Below are 22,935 nucleotides of genomic sequence, written 5' to 3'. Positions count from 1 at the left end.
AAATTTTAAAAGTTTATGACTTTAAAAATTATTTCAAAAATAATGTTTTTAATATTTTTCTTATAAATTATATATCTTCACCTTAAATTCCATTAAACAAATAAATAAAAAACTCCGTTTTTCCATATTTTTAGAGAATTGGTAATTTATTTAAGATAAAGTTGAATTATTTATTAATATAATGATATAACTAATTGGTTTCAAGTTTGTTTTGTTGGTTTTTTTTGTTTGTTTTCCTTACTCCTTCACATCTTTTGTCTCGCCCTTGTTTAAATTAATTAATTACATTTAAAATCACAGCAGTCTTTCATTAAAAAATAGATTTATCAATGTTTGTTGTGTGTGTGTGTTAAACCGTAGAATATATATGTATAATCGTGTGTATATATAATATAACTGAACAAACTTGCACTACACTCATTTAAAAAAACGGAATCGGAAAGAGCTTAACACTAAATCGGAGCATTCTAACTACACATTATTTAATATAATCTTTTCTAGGCGCCTATCTATATCCCAAACAGGCTAGATATAGAACGTATGTACGTATAGTCATTTGAACTGAGTTTTTGACAAAACAAAACTAATAATAAACACTTGACGAATTGCACAAAAGTTTGAAAATAACATTAGTTACATTATGGTATATAATTATTAATATAGTCTAGCTCCTAAATATGAATAATTACGGCTAGAACGAACGTTGTATGAAAATTTCTGCTACTGGAATGTATTTTTTACGAGTTGCTCTTATTTTTCTCTCAAATTCCCTAAACCAGAGGTAATATAAATTGTAAGATGAGTAACGGTCATCCTAAAGTTTACATTATCTTTGCCTAAACTATATATATATATATATATGTTGGCCTGTGCGTAAATCGTTAGTTAATATTTATAATTATAGTTTTAGCGATTATTTCAACAATTTCTACACGTTTTATATACAATTTCCGTTTCGTATCGTTCCGTTTTTTGAATTAAGCTAGCTAAGAAATCGGTCGAAAAAATGTGTTTAATAATTGATATTAGAAAAAATTTTGATTACGCTACTCAAACATGGGGGGGAGAAATTGGGGATTGGATAAAACCTTTCACTCCTCCTACTCCTACTCCTAGGATGGCTTTTATATATATCGTACATATCGGCTTTAATCACAGCTACGCAGAGTTTAGGCAAGGCGAGTGTAGTCATCGGCTAGTTGTATTTTTTTCTGGCTGGCAGGGCTTAGCACTCTCTCTCCCCCTAGCCCGCCACTTGCTGCATGGTTATGGTGCTAATCAACTGCTGGCATATCTTTCCATACTCAAACTGATCCCCCGAGATGCGTCTTAGCTTGATCCCCTTGGCCGCTCCATGATGATCACGGCTGCGTCCCTCACAAACCTGCAGTTCGATTTGCAGGCCACCCGAATACTCCAAACTGAGATTGGTGGTGGGTTCGCTGCCATAGGCCAGCAGGGATGAGGCTGCCTCGCAGGCCAAGGAGGCATTCGAGGCACTGCTATGACGGGACTCTGCGCCGCTATCCTCCGAACTAATGCTGCCCTTGTGCAGCACAAATCCTTTTGGCGGCATTGTAGAGTCTATGGTCTGCTTGACCATCTCCAGGATGCGGGTAGAGTCCAGATTGGAGCATTCATGGGGCAGGGGAACCTCATAGCACATCTCATCGGACATGCGGCGCGAGTCGCACATGGAATCGGGCGTCAAGTGGCCACATTCCGTGTGATCACCCATCTCCGAGTGGGAGTCTGACTTGAAGCCAGAGCTGGCCGAGGGCTCTTGGCAGGGCGACAGGTTATTCGAGTCGTTGCTGAGCGAGTCATCCGAAAAGCCCAGCGATTTGTCGCTTCCTCGCCGGCACTGTGCCTCCGTTTGTGCCTGAGCCTGTGCCGGATTCACAGGACAATGGCTGCTGCCGCCTCCTCCTCCACCACCTGGTTCACAGTCCAGGCTGGCCTTGCGTCCTATGCCGCGGGTTATGGAAGGCATATCGCTGCTGGGTTCGGTGATAATTAAACCCTAAAAGGAGATATACAACTTAAGATTCTTTATCTCTACTTTACTCAAGTTAAAAACTCACCTGTAGCGACATAACCGGTGTGTGCGGCTCCAGTGAATCCTCGCTATCTCGACTATTATCCGAGGACAAAGCCACCAGGGTAATCTCACTGCCTTGGACATCCGTTAGGCATATCTGTGGCGTTATGCCACCCGTACACCCCGCATATGGCGTCCCTGTGCTTATGGTATGACACATCTGTCCATTCCCATTCTCCTCCTGAATAATGCACAAGTTCGGCGAAGCTGGTGGTGTGGGCACCACTCTTACAGGCTGTGCCGGTGACAGATTCAAGGGTTTCAAATCGTAAAACGAGGCTGCTGCAGGCATAAACCAATTGGTGGCTGCATAATCCGTTGGCTGCTGCTCCATCACTCCCCCACAAACATCCATGGACAAGTCCAAAGGTTGATTGGAAGCCGCTGCTGCTGCAGCTCCTTCACAGGCCGCCGAAGTTCCCCGGGTGATGGAACCACCGGCGCATCCTGTGCTCAAACCCGAAATGCCTTTGGTGATCTGATGGAGCGGCGAGGATCCCCCGCCACCGGGCACATACGGATTGGGTGAGCAACTGCCGCTGAAAGTGGTGCTGCTGTAGATCGGCGACTGGCAGCCGCTGCTTGAATTGGAGTTGCTGGCGGCGCCCAGATTGATGCTGCTAAACTGACCCACCAGCTGTTGCTGCTGCTGGAGTTGCTGGTGATGCTGCTGCTGCGGCTGCTGCAGCACCAAAGTCATTGGTTGATATTGCTGGTAGCCACAAATGGGTTGACCAAACATCTGCTTGGCGGAGGATAAAGCCAGCGAGGCATTCACAGCTGCACCCTGCGGAGGCATACTCAATGGCGACACACTGAAGCTGTGCATGTGCTGCTGCGGCTGCTGCTGATGGTGCAGCAAGTGGCTCTGATCCAGGTGGCCACCACTAACAGCCGCCGCACTGGAGGCATGGGCAGCCAGTCCCAGCAGATGTGCTAGTTCCATGGGCACCACATGAGTTGAGATTATTTTGTTGGCTATTTCGAAGCTCACACGCTGCTCCTTGACCAGGCGATCCAAGGCGGGCATTAGATTCTTGATGGCCTCGGGAGGAACTTCAATGTCATGGCCACGGCGCAGAGTCAGCTGCAGGCCCATGCCCGGCTTGCCATGTATGGGGGAACCTATTGGAAAAAAGGGTATTAAATTTATTAAATTTTAATTAAAATTTTAAAGAAGCTTATCTCTAAAGCTTGTGGCACTAATTTGGGTCTCGTTCTGATTTTCTTACCTGGCAAACTGATTGAATTTTCTAAAAGCGGCGGACTGGGTGCAACCAAAAAGTTTCTCTGTGCAATACCTTTCTGCAGGGATTGGCATTCCTGCAGCGGGCCCTGGAACTGGCTCTTGGATCCCTCCGATGCCCGACGCACTGGACTGTAACGTCCTATTGTCGCTAAATCGTAAGCAAGCAGCGAAAATAAAAGTAGAGAGAAAGGAAATGGTAGGAAATGGTTAACCAATTGAAGACACACACACAGCCAAAGGGGGAAACTTGGGTAAATTTATCAATTACCTTAACCAGGTGTTAAAGTTGGAGTTAGTTTAATTTTTGCTAGTTTAGCCTATTAGTTTTTGGGTAAAATTATAAATTGCCTTAACCAGGGGTTAAAGTTGGTGTTAGTTTAACTTTTGCAAGTTTAGCTTATTAGTTTTTGGGTAAAATTATAAATTACCTTAACCAGGGGTTAAAGTTGGTGTTAGTTTAACTTTTGCTAGTTTAGCTTATTAGTTTTTGTGAATAATATAATATATTTAATTAACTTCATATCGTTAGTGATCTATAAATTTAACTACAGGTTTAACTCTTTTTATTTGTTAAGCATTTTTCAAGATATATTTTGCATCATTTTGGTTAGTAACTATAACCAATTCACTTTAAACTCCCATTCCAATGATCAAAACCGCAACCAGAACTCGAGACTTACCACCCTCCTGAACGGTGGGCAACTTGGAGTGGGCAACCCGATGAATACGTCGATTATTGGCCGCCACCAGTGGCACAGAGGAGCCCGCGCCCGCAGATGCCACCAAAGGGAGCGAGTGGGGCGGTGACAAGCCCTTACCCATGCCCATGGGCCCCATACCCACAGGATATGTGCCATTCGGTGGCGATTGGCTGAGAGATTTCAAGGTGGGCGGCAAATAATCACGGTTCATGCGAGACTCAACCTCGCGTATAAGCTCGGGAGGGATCACTGTACGTGGGGGTTTAAGGCGGAATTGAAGCAGCGAGAATTTCGGGAGCGGTAGCGGTAGCAGGTGGTCAGTCGTTGTGCAGTAGCGGGCGTTGCAAAATTATCAAATTGCAATAAACCAAAAAAAGGTTTTACATAAAAAGAAAAAAAAAGGAAATAAGCAAATAAAAATCATTAAATTTATATACTAATTTGAATAAAAACAATACAATTAATATATAATTAAATCAGTAAATTATTTAGGTATTTATAAAAGAATATTAAAATTAATTAAGGCATTTAATGGCTAAATAAATATAAATATATAATAAATATAAAGCCATGCTTTAAATAATAATTGAGGAAGCATTTTACAGATAATAATAAGCTAATTTTAAATTAGGAGAGTTTATATATCGAGAGGGAATGTCTGGTATGAGGTATCAACACAAATATTACTCTTGATTAAATATTGAAATAATAAAATATTAAAAATAAAATAAAATATAAAATATCGAGAAAACGATTTTAATATCGATACTGTATTTATAAATCGATATTTACGGGATTTTGTTTGAAAAAATAAACAAATAGGTAAATAAAAAAATTTAATAAAATTTTCGAGAACTTACACATTAAAAAAAAATGTGATACTAGTTTTTAAAAACTAAAAAAAATTGATATTTTTAAAAATTAAAAAAAAAATATGTTAATTTAAAAAAAATGTTAAAAGGTGATACTACGTTTTAAAAATTACCCGATTTTGAGGTTACGTTTAGTTTAAAAGAAGAACGATTTTTAAGACATTTTTAACACTTTCCTCATATATTTCATATTTTTTACAGGAATAACGATCTCACAAGCCTACTTTATAAATTCATGAGCTTTTAAGTACCTTTATCTTGCTTATAACATTTAAAAATTTATAACAATAATAAGCCTGAAACTATTTACTCTCGTATATTAATTTATCAATCAATAAATATATAAGACTGAATAGTTTATTTAATATTAAAAGTTCAATAATATTTACGCACCTGGCGGCCTTTCTGTAACTGTAAGCAGACCCGTTCTTCTCTGTCGCATATTGCTGGAGGTAGTTGGAGCCTGGGACTGCGAGCCCGGACCTGGACCATGTGTCACCGATAGATCTTCCGTACAGCCCACAGTATGACGCTTGCCCAGGCCACGCTTTTGCATGTAACTACAAGAAAATCAAGGTGTTTTAAATTATAAACTAAATCAGTTTCAAGATTTATAGTAACCTTTGCAACTCCTCATTGCATTCCCCGCTATCGTTCTCCTGACAGCAATGCATCTGACCCGCCACCTGTTCATTAAGCGGCGACAGCTCTTGGACCGCTGAGGGATCAGTGCCACAATTGGGATTGATATAATAACCAGCAGTGTCCATTTGCTGGCCCTGAGCTGGTCCACCCACAGTGCCCGTGGCGGGGTAATAGATGTGAAGATTGGCCCCACCATCCGAGGCACGGCGACCAAAAGAGCCTGGAATTAAAAATAAAACAAGGTTTAGTATTTAATAAAAGGAAATCCATTTAAAGTAATAGTACGTACTGGCTCCCATGACCACTGGCGGCTTGAGCAGGTGCTGATCCTTGATGGTGAGATTGTGCAGCGGCTGGTTCTGCAGCATGGGCAGATTCATGGGATAATAGGGCACCGTTGTGGGCTGCGCAGGATCGCTGCATTGTGGCGGGCACTTGAAGTCTATGGGCTGGACATGAGGATTAGCCAAAGCCTGTTCATGGGCCACATCCCCGGGACCCACTGTATGGCGTCGCGTATTGGCGCCATTGACTCCGCCACCCGCTTGGGCGCTCAAGTGCTGGGGATTCACAGGAGGCTGGAAAAATACATACAAATTATTTAGATTAAATATCTAAAAAAATAATGAACATCAAAAAAATATTCACCTCATTTGATCTTGCCAGACATTCAAGCTCGAAATCGCCATACTTTTCCAAATCCACAGCCACATCGGACCAGCCAAAGCCCAATGCCGTGCTGGAGGTGTTTGTGGCACTGCTCAGCGGACTCAGTCGGTCCAGAGATTCCTGCTTGACGGGCTCTGAGCGATCCACCACGCCCGTCGTTATGCTCGTCTTTCGGGATCGAGAGTAAACCAGGCTGGCATGATGCTGCAGTCTTTGGTTGTCACGCCTTCGCTGCAGCAGCTTATCCTGCAGCAGATTATAGATGGCATAGATGTTATCGAAACGCTGCTCATGCACCGATTGGGCAATCATATCGGCCGTTAGTCCAGGCAGCTGAAGCATATGGGTCATCACCACCGAGTCCAGCTGCGGCGGGGAATCCGGGGCATTGCTGCTGCCTAGGGAGGAAGCGGAAGCTGATTTGGACAAGGTGCCCGTGCAGGACAAAGTCTCGTAGCGTTCCTCTTCCTGCAGCTCCGATTGCCATTCGCTAAGCCACCGATGCTTGATAATCTGCTTGATGGTATAACGACGATCTGGTTCTACTACCAACATGTTGCGGATCAGTTGCTCGCATTCTAAAAGGATTTAAATTATTAATATTTTATTTAAGTTTTTATTTCCCTGAACTCACCCTGCGACATGAAAAAGGGAATCCGGAATTTCCCCAACACCACACGACTTTTAAGCTCTAGAATGGTCTTTCCATCAAAAGGCAAAGCCCCACAGACCAAGGCATAGAGAACCACACCCAAACTCCAGATATCCGACTTGGGTCCATCGTATTCCAAACCCTGAAATACCTCGGGAGCAGCATAAGGCGGGGAACCACACCAAGTTCTCAGAGTGGCGCCCTCCTCATAGTGATTACTAAAGCCAAAGTCAGCGAGCTACAAAACAAAAATAGAGTTAAAATAAGTGTCTCTATTAATTATTAATAATCTCCTTACCTTAATGTTCATATCCTTATCAAGCAGAACATTCTCAGCCTTGAGATCGCGATGCACCACCCCGCGCAGGTGACAATAGTGAACGGCCGACACAAGTTGGGTAAAGACCCTTGCCGCCTCCGGTTCCTTCATCCTTCCATTGGCCACCAAATGATCAAAGATCTCACCGTTTGGCGCATATTCAGTCACCAGGTAGATCATCGACTGTGACTCCATCACCTCGTACAGCCGCGTTATGTGAGGATGGCGCAGGGATTTCAGAATCGAGATCTCGCGAAAGGTCTTGCTCAGGTACTCCTCGTTTAGACATGTCTTGTCTATTATCTTGATGGCCACCTGCAACGAGGGGGAGAGCAAACAGGGAAACGCATTTAGTTAATTAAGTCAAAGCTCATGTCATTTGTTTGTTGTCGCTGCTGTTGGGTTTGTTTGGTATTTGCCAGGTGAACGAACGAACGTTTGGCAGGAGAGTCGAGAAAGGGGGGAGGAGGAGGGGGATATGAGTGGGAGAACGACAAAGATTTGGGAGAAACAAAGAGAGAGGGAGAGAGTTGATATACAGGCAGTGTGGGTTTGTGCCAAAAAAAAAAAAAAACAGTGGAGCAAATGCTATTAATTATTTAATATTATAAAAAATATATCAAATATTTTTAAAGATAATTTCTTATTATTATATTTTCTTTTTTATATAAAATCCCTAAAGAAATTGTTTCTACCACAACAAAATTTTTAATGATATAATATTAAGTTATAATAAAAGTTTTATTTAAAGTCTTTACTCCCAATAAAAGGCACCACTTTGCCATAATTTAAACAATTAATTATTTTACCCTTTAAAGTAAGCAATTTAAAAACAAAATTCAGACACGCATGTAACTGATATAATTGGAAACCAATGAATCAGTTCCTAATAACTACTACTTATTTTAAACCGATTAAATCCTTCATTGGTTACTTTAAAATTCAATTAAAATCCCAGAAAATGTAATTCTAGGGCTATCCTATTTCTACAAGCCATAAACGCAGGAATAAAATAACACTTAAAAGCCAAACAATTTAATATAAAAGGAAATCACCCGTTTTTACTAATTTCGCAGGGTATTATAAATTCAGTGAGAAGCTTGGAAATCAGTTAAGAAGTTATTTTCGACCCCATCAAAATATATACTTGATAAGCATTAGCAGGCGAGTCTTTCTAGTCATCTCAGAAAGATTGTCAAAAAAAAGAACAATTTTTGATCTCTTGAAACTTGACCTAGAACAAAACTAGCACAGAAAAGCTTTCCAAAGGGGAATTCATAAATTTTTGGCTTAGTTATGATTGATTTTTGAGTCAATGTCCTGATCCTATGGTAAACTGTAAGACTATACAAATTTCGGCTTTCCGAAGATAGTTTCCTTTCTAGTTTATAAAATTTTTTATTGTATTGGATATCGTACCAAAATAATCGAAAAAACAAGAAAGGAAGCTAACTTTGGCACGCCGAAGTTTGTATACCCTTGCAGATATTATTTCATTGCATTTTACCTATACTTATTATGTTGAGAGTTTGACAGTTACAGTTTTACATTCCCAGTTTTACATTTTCCCTACACCTAGCGCTCGGGTTATATGGCAGCTATATGATATAGTTGTCCGATTTTTATGAAATTGATACCAAATTTCTAGAATAATAAAACAAGCTTATATCCCGAAGTAGATGAAAAAACGTTGAAAAACAACGAAGTTATAGTTTTTTTTCCTATTAATTTCCCGATCGTTCCTATGGCAGCTATATGATATAGTCGTCCGATTTTCAAAAAATTAAAACCGAAATTCTGAAATATAATAAAATGGCCATATCTCAAAAATGATGCAAAAATATTGAAAAACAGCCAAGTTATAATTTTTTTTCTAAAAATTTATCCAACATTTGTATGGCAGCTATATGATATAGTCGTCCGATCCGGCCCGTTCCGACATATATAGCAGTGAGAGCATATAGAAGACTATATGCAAAGTTTCATTCAGATAGCTTTAAAACTGAGGGACTAGTTTGCGTAGAAACAGACAGACAGACAGACGGACAGACGGACAGACGGACAGACGGACAGACAGACAGACGGACAGACGGAGATGGCTAGATCGACTCGGCTGTTGATGCTGTTCAAGAATATATATACTTTATAGGGTCGGAAACGTCTCCTTCACTGCGTTGCAAACTTCTGACTGAAATTATAATACCCTGCAAGGGTATAAAAAAAACAAATAAATTATAACATTTTTGGCATATTTTTATTAGATAATAGCAATATTCAATAATTTTCGATTTATCAAAGTTTACTATATATTCTAGATTTTTTCAATTTGTTAAAAATGGATATCTAGTTGTAGTTCTCGATTTAGTTCCTACAATCACTCTTTTCTTCTTACTTAATATTTACCTGGTTTGTTAAATATTAAGCTTTCATTTAACATAGTTCACTTATTTCATCACTAAGAACCCACTGTAACCCCCTGCTGTTGCCAGGGGTGTCTGGGTTCAGGTGGGTGACTAGGTGGCGCCCAGTCTGCAGCGACAGCAGCACAGTGAGAACAACGAGATCAGTGCGAAAAAACACACAATGACAGGGCCATACATGGTGCGCGTGTTTGAATCTTGGGATCTCCACGCTACGGATACGGTTCCGGTGGAGAAAGACGAGGAGGAGGAGGAGGAGGAGGAACAGGCAGTGCGACAAGACCAGAGCAGACTCTAGGGGGCGTCATGGCAAGAGAAGAAGACGAGACAAAAACATTCTTCGCTCACGACTTTCGGTCGTCGTTGCCGTCGCTGACTGTTTATTTGCTTTTGTGTATTCGCCAAAAACATTTAAAAAATTTAACACAATGTTAAATAATTAACAACACAAGTACAAGCACACTGGCTCTCACTCTCTTCTCCCGCCCGAATGACAATGAGCCAAGGCATCATCATCATCGTCATCATCGCCACCGGTTTTCTTTTATAATTCTTATTGTTTTGAGCTAAATACCCCGCGAGTTTGGTTGTATCTGCTTCCTTAGTATTCTTTTGCTTGATATATGCTTCCTTTTAAACAATATTATTTTTCTTTTCAAATCGAAAAAAATAAAATTGGCGACAGCCACACACTTTCAATCAAAAATACTTGCAAATAAATATAAAAGCAATATAAATCTCGCACGGCGTGTGAGACTTTGAACTTGAGACAAGTAAATAAGTGTGCAAAACTATTTGTTTATAATAAAGAAACACACACACAGATGGGTACATATGTATTTCCCCAGATGAGTTTGACACTTTTACATAATTGCATGTGAAACAAAAGCTGATTCTGCACTGATATTACGCCCTAGAAAAACGGCGCCAATGCCACGTGAGCGCGGGCTGTGAACTTCAGGCTTACTCGTACTACGTACAATACTACGAAATAAATTAAGGGGGTCTGCTTCCGAAAGATAGAGGGGGCGGTGAGGTGACGAAGGCGGGACAGGAGCCACAAAATGCCATTGCCACGTGCCGTTTGACCTTTCTCCAGTCTGGTCACGATGAACATCGAGCCTTCGCAAATGAGACATTTCAAAATAATCGCAACCAGAAATACACAACAACTATAACAGTCACCAGGAGGCGCAGCAACAAAAATACCAATGTCGCCCAAGGAAGGAATCCTTCAGCCAAAGGCAACGAAAAAAAAAGCAACAACAACACCAACAAAAAGCCGTATCAAAAGGTCCTATTGATTTAAAGGGGAAAACTCAAGGCAAGGTCTCAAATGTTGTCTTGATTACAAAAGTGTCGAGCGGCGGGAAAAGCGGCAAAAGAATGTCAAGAATTTTAGCAATATTTGTCCGTAAATCGTAATTCAACGGAATCTTAATGTCTTTTGTGTAGAGGGTACTTGTTCCTTTTCTTTACTTTGTTATTTATATTTGTTTAAAGAAGTAATTTGTTTGAATTTTTGATTCGGATTAGACAAAGTGTCCTCATTTGCTAGAGATCAAAACGTGAGACACTTATTTGAGCGAGGAAGGTCAAAACCTGTTGAGAATTATATGTGCACACTTGAGAGATTTTTGTTCTTGAAATTTTTAGGGCGAATTCACAATGGTTTTTATAAGAAACAGAAAAACAAATAAAATTCACCCTAATATATAAAAAAATATCTTAGTGAAACCGATCACAGAAAAAATGCCCTACATTTCAGAAAAATACAAAAATGAACCCCACAAAATTATGTTTATGGTGTCTTGCTTTTAATTTTAATTTAGAATAATATAGAAATATAGAAAACTATTTTTATGAGTGTATATTTTTATTTTCACACTATATAGATTTAGGACAAAGTACAAACTTTCCCCTTGGATTCCATGTAATCTAAAGATATTCCAAAATAAATCTTACATATTACCCTTCCATAGAAACTTATTTTCCTTCTCCAATTTCTCGTATTCCTCCTTCAAGGTTTCCAGTTCCTTTGAGTTCTTAGCCGTTAGACGCTCTAGTTGACTATTGACGCAAATGATTCGTTGTCTGAGGGCATTAACCGTATACTGGCTAAGTCGTTCGGGACGAAAGACATCCTCTTTGATGGCGGCCACATAGTGCCACATGTCCTGGAGTTCTCCCCTTTTTGTCGAGCGATATTCCTGAAACTTTTGATTTAGATCCAGCTTCTCCTGTTCGATTTCATTGATCAGACTTATCAGGGCAGCGGTGGAGGAGCTGATGGGTCTTTGATTTTTACCACTTTGTGGATGCTCGTCTGGCACATCCAATTCATCCTCCGAGTTTGGTTCCACAGCCTTGTTGTCCTCCTCATCGTCAAGTATGAAATTATTGGGATTTAGCTTGACTTGATTGCATTCAAGATACTTTTGCTGGGCCTTCAGGCGCGTTAGTTCACAGAGAATTGCCGTGGGTGTGGGCTTCGGGGTCCTGGTTTGGATATGAGGCGGGACTTTTAGTTGATTTCGCTTGCGAATGGGCTTCTCCGGGGGCTTGGCTTTTGAAGGAACCGGCGGCTGTGGCTCCACCAGTTCCTGGCTCTTGCTGGGACTTTCCATGGGGCTTCTGTGGCATGTGATTCGTTGCACAACGGCAACGAGGACAATGGCGAGTCCTTGCAGCTTTTGCAGTGTTCGTGTTGTTGTTATTTACACGCGGTAATCAAACGTGTTGCCAGCCAGCGCGCCCCCTCAGGCAACTACCACCCAGTCACCCCCTCAGGTGGCAGCGGACGCCGCCGCCCCCTTTCTCCGCGTGTTTAATCGATATGTGTGCGACCTCCTTCGCTTTCACCTCTCCTTTTTGGCTGCTGCAATTTCTGCGCTCTCTCTGGCTTTTGTTTTTATATATTTTTTTTGGGGTCAGTAAACTCTATTTGGCGCTGACTGGATTTTAAAATTTTCCCACTGCCGCCGACAGCCTGGCAGGTTCCAGTGGAAATGGAAAATCGATTACTACAATTACACAGTTTCCATGTCATGGCCTACTTAATTGCCAATGGAAATCGGGCTAAAAGTGGTTGTGGTTGGTGGCAACAACTTAAACCTCTAATCACTACCCTTTGGCAGACAGGGAAAATCCGTCCAAAACAACTGAAACCTCAAGTGCTAATCACAAGTTTGGCGCGTTAATCAATTTTCAATGGGCTGCCACCGCGAAATTTTTGGTTAAGGAAATACAGTAAGGCAATGATAACATGAACGGGATTTTTAATTAAAATTTTCCACAGTACTTCCTAATGATAGTTTTCTTTAAAAATAATCCCATTTAGAATCACATTTACTAAATTTTACTCATAGAGGTTTTAAGTCAACAAGGTTCAAGGACCCTAAGGCTTAAATGTTCGCCTTAAGGAAGTCCTTCTGTTTATGGTAGAGGAAACACTTGAGTTTATGTTGCTTTATTATTTATTTTGCTATCGCCTGCAAATTGAAATCGAAAACAAAAGCTACGAGGGGCACAGCGAGTGGAGAGATTGGAGAGTGGAGAGTGCGGCGGCATGTGGGAGCATAAAGTTGGCGCGTGCTGTTGGTCTTCTCCCTACCTCTTGGCCCTCCCCTTTATGGGTAGTGGGGTAGTGGAAGAGAGAGGGCAGGCGGCGCACGTGACTGATTTGCGAATTCGCTTTTTCTGACAAAGAATCACTAGAGAAGCAGAAGCAAAAGAATACCGCGCTTGATAACACACATTTGCTCTTATCATAACGAAATTATTTCGAGGTTGCCGCTAGAGGAAGAGAGTCAACATACTTTTATTACTATCGCAGTCAGACGAAAAACAACAACAACAACAGAATAGTAAATAGTTAACAAAAAAAAAAATAGAGATGGAAGATTTAGTGCGCATGATTTTTTGGGTTTTGTAAACACACTCACGAAAATTATAACAAAAAAAAAAAAAAACCGCAGACAACACAAAAAACGAACAGCAAAAAGCCGCGAAATTGTTAATGAAAAGGTAAATAAAAATTGTTAAACGATTTCATCCATCCATCTCCCTCACTCTTTGGACGTCCCTTTCAGCCCCGCGGACTCGGTCTGACGCGTGTTAGATGTTCAAACATGTTTTCGGTCTGCTGGCCAAAAGGCAACGCTCACCACCGCTCAACGCTCAGACGGCAGCTTAAATATTTGCTCATAGCGAAAGATCAATCAACGAATGCGAGGGTGAGAGGGGGAAATACGCGCCAAAAGAGACAGGGACAGAGGGAAACGCAGGGCTGCACGGGAAGAAAATAGTAGAATGGGAAAGATAATATGCTTCCTTTGGACTTTAAAGTATTTTATCTATTAAAATTAAATATCGATTTTTAGATTCTTCAAGAATCTTTGATTTCCTATCACAGCCAAATAAACAATATAACGAAAATTATAAGAAAAACCATTTAAAATACAATTTCTTCTTTATAATTTTGTATCCCTAACTGCATTACTTTACAACCCCAAATGATTTTTCTGCGTGTGAAATACAAGAGTGGGGATATCAAGTGGCTACGCTGCATGGCTGCTGCTGCTGCTGATGCTTAATTGCATCAATTGGAGCATTAAAACAGTTGCCAAGGCAACAGCGAAAAAAATTCAATTAAACTAAAACTTGCCAATTGAGTGCAAACACATTCCGCACACAAAACAAAACGGGGGAAAAAAGACGAACAAAATTAAGTAAACTAAAATTCAATTTGAAACGGCACGTGAAAGCGATCAAGAGAGCGTAGAACTCCAAACAAAGAAAGTAAACAATTAAAATTTTGACATGCTCGGCACACATGCCGGCAAAATTTAAGAAGGGAAGACGACACAATTGATCAGATGTTTTATTTGTGAGCTATATACATATGATAAATGTCTTATTGTTTCAGGAGAAACTCATTTAAACTAGGTTATGGTTGGATTTTTATGCGGGTACACACTACCCGACGATTGCTGGAAGTTCTCATATCGCTATGGTTTCTTATCGTTTGTTTTTTCGCGTTTGCTTCGGTTTATACAAATAATCATTATTCAATTTATTTACTTTACGCCGCTTGTATGTATGTGTTATGTACCTAAGGAACAAGTGAACTTTTGCCATTTTCCATTGATAATAGTAAATTATTGGCAAATGCGCTTAAGAGAGAGGGAGATAAGCCGCTAAGGCAATAATATAATTCCCAAACATGCATACAAACATATATACAGATTGGCAATGCAAAAAAAAATAAGATAAGTGAGCAACGTTTGGACCTTGAAGTTGTCAAACAGCTGTGTCCTTATCGGCAGAGGGGAAACTTTATTTCGTTACAGCCAGCAAACAGTCGACCAGGGAAGCTGATTCGATCGGCTTATCATCATCAAGTACTTCTGATCGAAACCACTACTTAATTCGTTTCATTAAAGTAATAGGGGTTTTTGGATCATAATATTTTAAAGCTCTTATTTATGGACATTAATCTATCCTAGAGATTAACCTTCCATTGAAAACTTCTTTGAACTTTGGAGATTGAACGGTTCTTGTAAAGGGTTCAAACCTCAGAAATGTAGTCATAACACCATAAGAAATATAAAATAAATTTTTCATATTTAGCAGCACTCTTTTCTGTGCCTTTTTAACAATTTCAAATCTCTGGAGATTTCTAAAATTGTATGCATTTAAATTTACATTGACCCCAATGTGAAACCTCTTGTATCAAACCACTTGACTTCCTCGTTAATCGTGTGTGACACTGTTGACAATTTCAATCATGTCATATCCGGCGATAATTACTTAGATCGATATCACCATCAAGGGGCACGTGCTCGGCGCAGATTCCTCAACGTTGTCAATTATGCAAAAATTTATTCCGATCGGTTTACCCTACAAATTTGCATTCTTCTCTCCCATATCGTTGCCCCGTCTTCCTCAAATCTTTCTTTATTTGTTCCTCCCTCACTCTCTGCGTTACGTTAAGTGATTAAAGTTCCCCACTTTTATTGCTTTTATTGTAGCTGCCATGTGCGGGGCGAGTATTTCTCTCTTGACAAGCCCAATTATCAAGTGTCACAGCTGTTGCTGCTGCTGTTGTGTTAGCACATCATCCATCCACAGAGACACTGATAAAAGATACAAAGCTCTGCCTACTGGTGACTCAAAACAAGTAATTCCTATGTATTAAATGTAAGATATCCCTAATTGTGAATTACTTAGCTCATCAACTTCAGAGTTGACTTTATAGCAGGAAATTCTCAAAGGGAAAAGAAACATCAGAAAAAAAACCGATTTGTAAATTCAAATGACATCGAAAAACAAAAGGCAAAACTCAATTACTTCCTCAAAAGGTTCACATACACAAACACACAGGGGGAAGACGGCTAAAGCACATACCTATATACTTTCGGAACGCTTTACAAATGCGATTCAATTAGCATCTGTCGATTGCCACCTCAGAATATACACACTCGTCGTCGTCTTCGGACTATACCCTTTCACCCCCCCTCTCGAACATTGTCAATTGAAGGCAAACACAAAAAGCCAAGCAACCGAATCCGACGAATTCGAAACAGAAAGATGCCGAAATCGAAACGAAACTCCCGATTGTCAATAAGTTGTGTAAATAATTATTGTACACATATTTACGCGGCAATAAACAGAATCATCAAAGAACAACAACTAAAATCAATTTGATCGACTCAAATGCGCAAAACAAAAATCATCACATAGCATGAAGTGGTTGTTTGAATGCTTGCTTGATGGTTGAAATATTAACGTGTGTGAAAGATGTAGTATCCCAATTCGAACGGGTTTCTTATTTGGACCCATAATTTCACTGAATTTGTTTTATAATTCCCAACTAGTTTTAGCCTTTACTTTAGAGTTAAGGTAATAAATCTTGACAAACTCTTGAACATTTCTTTTCAAGTGTGGTTTAAGCTCTTTGAACTTTTTAGGCAAAATCCATAAGCTACCGTTGCTTATGCCTTAAAATTCCCAACTGGTTCGAGCTATAACATATTTCCATACTTCTTTTCTTGTTAATACATTTTGAAAGACATATGCTATTATTTAAACTAAAATTTCTTTAGAAAAATATTACGTCCTCCCCATTTTCAAATGTTTTTTCTTTTTATATATAATGATATAATGCCTATATAATCAATTTTTTAACCGCCTGATGTCAATTGTTAAGACAAATACGCGCTTAGTCAGTTATGACTAACTAGTTAACAAATCGTTAATTGAGGGAATCGGTATTTCGACTTAGAATTTACTTTATTTTGATATGATTTAATGGATGGAACTCACCTTTGTCTTGGTCACAATATTCGTGGCCAGCTTGACCACGGCAAAGTTGCCCTTGCCGATGGTCTTCTCCAGCTCATAGTATCCCACGCGCAGGAGCTTATCCACGGATATCTTGCTGGTCGATGGCACCTTGTAGTTTTGGGGCGTTGAGGTCGGTGGAGCTGCTGATGCTGCTGGTCCAGCCGTTGGTGTGGTGGCCATCGCAGATGGATTTTTCGGGGTATGGGATTCACGACGGGATTGCTGGATGGGATTGGATTTCAGCGACGTAATTGGCTTCGGCGCACAGGAAATTCACTTAAAATGCATCTTCTTTTGTCGCGGAGTTCGTGCGCGATTTCAATTGCTGGCGGCGAGACTAAAACCCGGAGACGGAGACGAAGACGGAGACGAAGACGGACACGGGTACGGCAAACGGAGACTGGAACTTCGGGATGCGGGATACGGGAGATTGGTGTACGGAGAGCCGCCGCCAGCAACACTGAGACACGATGCTTATTCCTCCTTATGATTTCTACTAAATAATATTGCACTTAATTCGATTAAGAGGTCAATGACAGCTTCTCGTTCGGATGCTCCGGCGGATTTTCGGTGGCGGGCAGTGGGCCATGCCCACCTGGTAACTCCGATTCGCACTTTATTCGCTCTTTTATTTACTTTGGCAGAGAAAACGGCACTTCCGGGGAACTTTATATAATTTTGCTTGATTTTTTACGACACTTTCAAGTCTGATTTTTAATTGTTCTTTGTTTGGTCACAAATTGCTTTTTACATTTCGGTTTTGCACTTTTATCACCGTCGGTCACCTTTTTGAAGCAAAAAGAGGGAAATTATTATATGAAGGCAAGTATTTTCCTATTCGTTGACCTTGGTTTTTTTGTGTTTATCAAGGGTGGGCGTGGCGCATGTGTGTGTGGGTTAAAGAGCAAAACAAACACCAAAGATAGCAAAAAAACAAAAAGTAAAAACAATAAAACCACTGAGCTTGTGTTATCTATTCGAGCAGAAAACTCGAAGGAAACAAAAGGCAAGCACATGAAATGTTTTTCCAACATTAATCACGGTTCCTTGTTTTAATATATATAATATAGTTGTCAAAATATTTCAGTTTCTGTTGAATTTTAATATTAAATTAAGGAATATACGAGATTTTACTGATATAACAAATTTTCAACTTTTAGTAAAATATTTAATTCTGAATTTATTTTAATTTTCAAATACTACAATAAGGTACTCTGGCCCCAAGTTTTGTCGGGCAGTGTAAACAGTAAACTAAAGTTAAAGAAAACGAAGCAAGGTAAGTAAGACCAAGAAGAAGAAAACAGGGTTTTTTCTCTTATTTTTTTATGCTTTGTAAGCTGATCGGCAAAGAGAGAGACAGAGAGATAGGGAGATAAAGATATAGGGGGCTCTCAATGGGTTAATGTACAGCATCAAGGTCATATGAAAACCGGGCACTTGCACATCCACAGCCACACATTCGCACATAATTGCCAAGCGAAAAAGAGAGAGGGAAACACTAAGGGAGCCTCGCTCGCTTGCTGAGAGACACCATAAAAAAGAGAGGGGGGCAATCGTCAAAAAAGCTCATTGAAATCAATTTAGAGCAGAGGCTGTGTGCGTTTCTGCGAAGAAGAGGAAGCAGGCGGCGACGATGATGATCAAACATTAACTCGGCAACAAAAACAACAAGAACACTCGCACATTCACATAATATAAACAAATTGTTTTTCCCCAACTTCTCCGCTTGTTCCAGCTTCGCGTGATATTTCGCGGGTGCGAAAAGAGCAGCGGCAGCTGGACAACAATGCAAACGGTACCTCTCGCCCCATTCTCGCACATTTTCACATTTCTGAAAGGTTTTTTCGATAGCTTTTCCTTTGTTTATTTGCATTAATCATTCACAGACACAAAACAGTTGTTAATCCAAACCAGTCAGGCAATAGAAGTGGGCGGCAGGCAAAGTACCGGATAAACGGATGATAAGACATACCGCAAAAACCGGAGGAGAAGCGGAGAACCTGCCAGAGAGCTGGAGAACGAAGTGCACGGAGTCAAAAGTCAAAGCTGAATGAACTTCCAAATTGGAAGCCAACTGGAGCTGCCGCCGCGCGAGAGGCTGCTACGTCACTTCCAGCACGCTTCCAGCGCACATGCGGGAGAGAGAGGGAGAGACACAACGAGAGAGAGAGAGCCTGAGCGAGTGGAGAGCAAAAAATGGGATGCAAAAGACGTCACCGGGTTAAAGGTACCGCTTCCGCTCAAAATCCTGTGGGTGTCACCTTATGCACTCCAAACTACATACATATGTAAATATGAAAGTACATACATAGCTGTTCGTTAAAATGGTTGTGGATTTTAAATAAGTTGAAATTGGGCCTAAAGGTAGCCAATGATTTATTTTACATTAGCAAATTCTTGTAAAAATTTTAATTGAACTAGTATTTTGTAACAGGTAAGAGCTCTTACAAAAATTTATTCAATCTTATAATTCTCAAGTGTCTTGTTATGTCAGTTAAAGATATATTTGTAAGTTATACAACTTAGTAAATTCTAATGATAAAGTACAATTTGAATAGAATTTTAACCCTAATGTTAAAGTATTGAAGTAATACTCCCTGATCGTAAAAGATTTTAGATCAAAATATTAAAACACTTCTAGGTTAGGGCTTGTTGCTACCTTAATTTTTATCAAATTATAAAAAACTTGGGAATAGGGAACCTCTTGAAGACTGGTCTAATGGATATGGTATAGTTCTCCCACGTATCGGGCCGTACTTTTGCTGATAACTACCAGTAGTAGCTTTATTTTTTTTTACCAAATCAGAGAACCGAAAATGATTAAAAAACATAAAAACAACAGCCAAAAAGAAACGACAAGTAAAATAAATGAGGCAACAAACCGAAAGCGAAAGAGGCAGGAAAGAGGGCGAAAACAGAAACAACAATAAAGGCTAGAGAACTTGGACTTACACAGCAGCCAAAGCCAGACAGCAAAGCAGACGACCAAGAAGGGGGTGCCGCAGAGTGGGAGGGAGGAGATAGAGCCAAAGCAAACATGCGAGAGACAGTCGTCGCCGCCAGTCGCCCCCATCGATTGCTGAAGGCTAGAGGGAGAACGGGCTATCAGCGCCAGTATTTGCATGACTGTGTGCGTGAGCGAGAAGGGGGGGAGCAGCAACAGTTTGTGGGTGTGCGAGATAATCAGTGTGTTTTAAGGTTTCGAGGAGTCAAGGAATTTCACAGGAAAATAGAAGTAAACGGCAGAAAAAATTACAATTAGTCTTAAATACACGGAAAGATATTATGAAAATAGGTTTTTAAATAAAAATAAAATAATTTCTCTATGTTTACGTTATGTTATTTAATAAACACTGCTATTAGCCTACGAAAATATGTATTAATATCGTCTTTTTCTTAGTGTATTGCATATGAGTGGAGGACAACGCAAAACAAAGCAAAGAAAAAACCCGTCGAGGTCGCACTCACACATTTAGAAGCAGCCGCTTTTACAAGAGAAAGCACCTGCAATTGATAACGGGTCGCCAAATGGTAAATAGTATAAACAAGTAATGCGCAAGGTGTCCAATTAGACCACTCAACGGCAATTGGCTTTTTTGCTGCCTTATTTGCGTTTTACCGGAGTTGCCATGACGTACGCACACTCACACACACACACACGAGACTCGCACGAAAAGAGAACTATGCGAGGAAAAACGTCACGGCTTCCACAAAGTGGAAAATCGTACGCGCAGTTTTCTTCACAGGCTCTCGGTATCGAAGGTTAAACTTGCCGCAGCGCAGAGTACATAATTGCCATTCATGAATATGTTTTTAGCTTCCGCATCTCACGACCCGCCGGAGGTGGTGGCTACGTGACTCACGCACAGTGTTATGGGATCAACCTGGCTGTAATCATTAGTCCAGCAAGTGTGTCACGCGCCCACCTCTGGAAATAGTTGGAAACATACAAGCACACACACACACACACGAGCTAACACCAACGCAGCGGGAGCATGTAAAATGCGTGCTGTTGTTGTTGTTCTGCCACCGCAACAACGAAAACAAAAACCATACGAAAGCTGGTCAAACACAAAACACACTTGTAAATTTATTTAATCTTCGCTGCGACGCTGTTTCTTGTTTTCCTCTCCCTCTCTCTTCAGTAGGTCCCGCTTACACATTACGATTTCGATCTCTCTATCTCGCCTCTCCTCAGGCTTTCCATAATTTTACTTTATTATTTCCATTTGTCGCCGAGTTGTTGTTACTGCTGCTGCTGCTTCGAGATTTCTTTTCACGTTGAATTTGTATTATATTTGCGTTATATTATATTCGCTTATCACTGGACAACAACAAAGCGAGTTGTTGTTGCTCTGCTTACTTATTGCCGTTGTACATAATATACAGGCACTCACACACTCGTAAATCGCACTCGAACTGTGTTGGCAATCTCGTACGCGTGGGCGAAGCGTGCTTCATTTAGCATTTAACGATTAACACTCGGATATTCACATTGCTGGTTTTTCGGCAAATTTGGCATAATAATCGCCCTCGGCTAATTCTATTGGAATTTTTTCATCACGCCGTCGACGGCGATTGTGATTGGACACGACACAGTGTGGCCAACACTTCGGGAAAAGCTAAACTGGCTTTAAAAAAATCTTTAAAACGCCAAAAACACGGTATGGTGTGACCAGGCATTGGGCGAGGGCAAAATACAGAAGCCGATAACTGCTTCCAGGACATCACTGTATTTTTTAAATTTCTAACACGCTTACCCACACTGCGACTTTTAACTTGTACTTTTTAATGTATATTAATCAAATCTGCAAAAGAAAGAGAAAGAAATTATAAAATTTAGGAGGAAAACAAACTCTGATAAGTGATAATAACAGAAATAAAAGTGTTAATTGTCACGCGGTTAATGGTTCCTGTAAAGTTACATCTCCATGTTAATTTAAGTAAACATTTTACATGGTTAAATGTAAATGTAAAGAAGGTAAATTTACTTACCAACAAATAAATTACGACTTTTAAAATCAATTTTTATCTCAGAAGTATGGCTGGCTCATTGGAGTACCTAATTTCTTGGGCGGTTCCGCTGTATTGGGTCTATCACGCATTGCTCGGATCTTGGAGGTGGTCGCCTGGGCCGCCTGGAGCACCTTTTCGGTAAGTATGACCTTGGGGATTTCGCGGGCCGCGTACCAATTTGGATTTACTGTCTTGATCCAGACATTCGATCTGCACTCGAGGCTGCTTAGCAGCTTGGCAACACAACCGAAGGACACCATCCTTTTCTTAGCTTAGAAAATTAAAAAATATATATATATATTTAGACTGAATCACAACTGTTTAAGTAAGTTTCTAAAGATATTTTCAAACTGACACATTATCAGCCCGCCTGCTTTCGTAACGGTTTTTATATCCTTTGCCTCCATTCCTGCGCAGCTTGGAATACGCACTGGGCGAATAAGGAAAAACGGAAGCAAAGGAAGGAAGGTAGGAAGGCTGGAAGGCGCCACAGCCCGGCCATGAATGAAACTTCCAACTGGCCATTGATTCAAACTCTCTGCCAGCAGCCTGCCAGGCAGCTGAATGAAACTGGAGCCGGGAATTCCACTATTACGGTAAAGTGCGTGGGCGCTGGGAGAAAGAGATGGAGCTTCTGGATAAATGAGAGAGGGAACAGCAGTAGAGATACGCAGAGAGAGAGAGCAGGAGTTACGCATCAAAAGCCGTGTGACGTCAGCTGAAAGTTTTTTAGGCAGTTAGAGAAAAAATGTTTGAAAAATAATTTATAATAAAAAATTGAAAACAATGCAAAAAAAGGAATTTCAAAATTTAATAATAATATAATTTTTAATTCTTAATTTAAAGTGTTTTATGCAAGGGTTTGAGTTTACAGTGCAATTATTTTTAAACGATTTTTTAAATAAATTATAGTAAATTAAACATTTATATTTAATCATTTACTC

The 22,935-nt window shown here is 40.3% G+C and overlaps 3 protein-coding genes across 7 annotated transcripts; all 3 read right to left on the bottom strand.

Moving 5' to 3' along the window:
- Nucleotides 1-117: 117 nt before the first annotated feature.
- On the bottom strand, nucleotides 118-21,273 carry Sik3 (Salt-inducible kinase 3). Of its 5 annotated transcripts, none has more exons than XM_070283880.1 (12): nucleotides 21,135-21,273; nucleotides 16,955-17,760; nucleotides 7,188-7,523; nucleotides 6,872-7,127; nucleotides 6,217-6,815; nucleotides 5,858-6,146; nucleotides 5,545-5,788; nucleotides 5,317-5,483; nucleotides 4,031-4,300; nucleotides 3,334-3,498; nucleotides 2,085-3,226; nucleotides 118-2,023 (listed from the first exon to the last, which is right to left on the bottom strand). In XM_070283880.1, the coding sequence occupies exons 2-12, from the start codon at nucleotides 17,153-17,155 to the stop codon at nucleotides 1,244-1,246; spliced, it is 4,449 nt and encodes a 1,482-aa protein (XP_070139981.1). In that variant the 5' UTR covers nucleotides 17,156-17,760; nucleotides 21,135-21,273; the 3' UTR covers nucleotides 118-1,243. The 5 variants fall into 5 exon arrangements, with proteins under 5 accessions (XP_070139981.1, XP_017033351.1, XP_017033352.1 ...); XM_017177862.3 differs by having other exon boundaries at nucleotides 21,058-21,196; XM_017177863.3 differs by having other exon boundaries at nucleotides 3,334-3,489; nucleotides 21,058-21,196.
- LOC108082472 (uncharacterized) lies at nucleotides 11,484-12,770 on the bottom strand. The gene has a single exon (XM_017177865.3). The coding sequence runs from the start codon at nucleotides 12,253-12,255 to the stop codon at nucleotides 11,590-11,592; it is 666 nt and encodes a 221-aa protein (XP_017033354.1). The 5' UTR covers nucleotides 12,256-12,770; the 3' UTR covers nucleotides 11,484-11,589.
- Nucleotides 21,031-22,344, bottom strand: LOC108082473 (uncharacterized). The gene is made up of 2 exons (XM_017177866.3): nucleotides 21,971-22,344; nucleotides 21,031-21,783 (listed from the first exon to the last, which is right to left on the bottom strand). The coding sequence occupies exon 1, from the start codon at nucleotides 22,249-22,251 to the stop codon at nucleotides 22,009-22,011; it is 243 nt and encodes an 80-aa protein (XP_017033355.1). The 5' UTR covers nucleotides 22,252-22,344; the 3' UTR covers nucleotides 21,031-21,783; nucleotides 21,971-22,008.
- Nucleotides 22,345-22,935: the final 591 nt, after the last annotated feature.

Source organism: Drosophila kikkawai, chromosome 2R (genome assembly GCF_030179895.1).
Source record: "Drosophila kikkawai strain 14028-0561.14 chromosome 2R, DkikHiC1v2, whole genome shotgun sequence".
NCBI classification, from domain to species: Eukaryota; Metazoa; Arthropoda; class Insecta; order Diptera; family Drosophilidae; genus Drosophila; species Drosophila kikkawai.
The sequence above is the reverse complement of the archived record's forward strand: the minus strand, read 5'-3'. Positions and strand labels throughout refer to the sequence as shown.

Coding starts and splice junctions, on each gene's coding strand:
- LOC108082473 (XM_017177866.3), bottom strand. CDS start 22,251: ATGGTGTCCTTCGGTTGTGTTGCCAAGCTGCTAAGCAGCCTCGAGTGC.
- LOC108082472 (XM_017177865.3), bottom strand. CDS start 12,255: ATGGAAAGTCCCAGCAAGAGCCAGGAACTGGTGGAGCCACAGCCGCCG.
- Sik3 (XM_070283880.1), bottom strand. CDS start 17,155: ATGGCCACCACACCAACGGCTGGACCAGCAGCATCAGCAGCTCCACCG. Junction 6,147..6,216: donor GTCTGGCAAGATCAAATGAG/GTGAATATTTTT, acceptor GTATTTTTCCAG/CCTCCTGTGAATCCCCAGCA. Junction 4,301..5,316: donor AGTTACAGAAAGGCCGCCAG/GTGCGTAAATAT, acceptor CCCCACGTACAG/TGATCCCTCCCGAGCTTATA.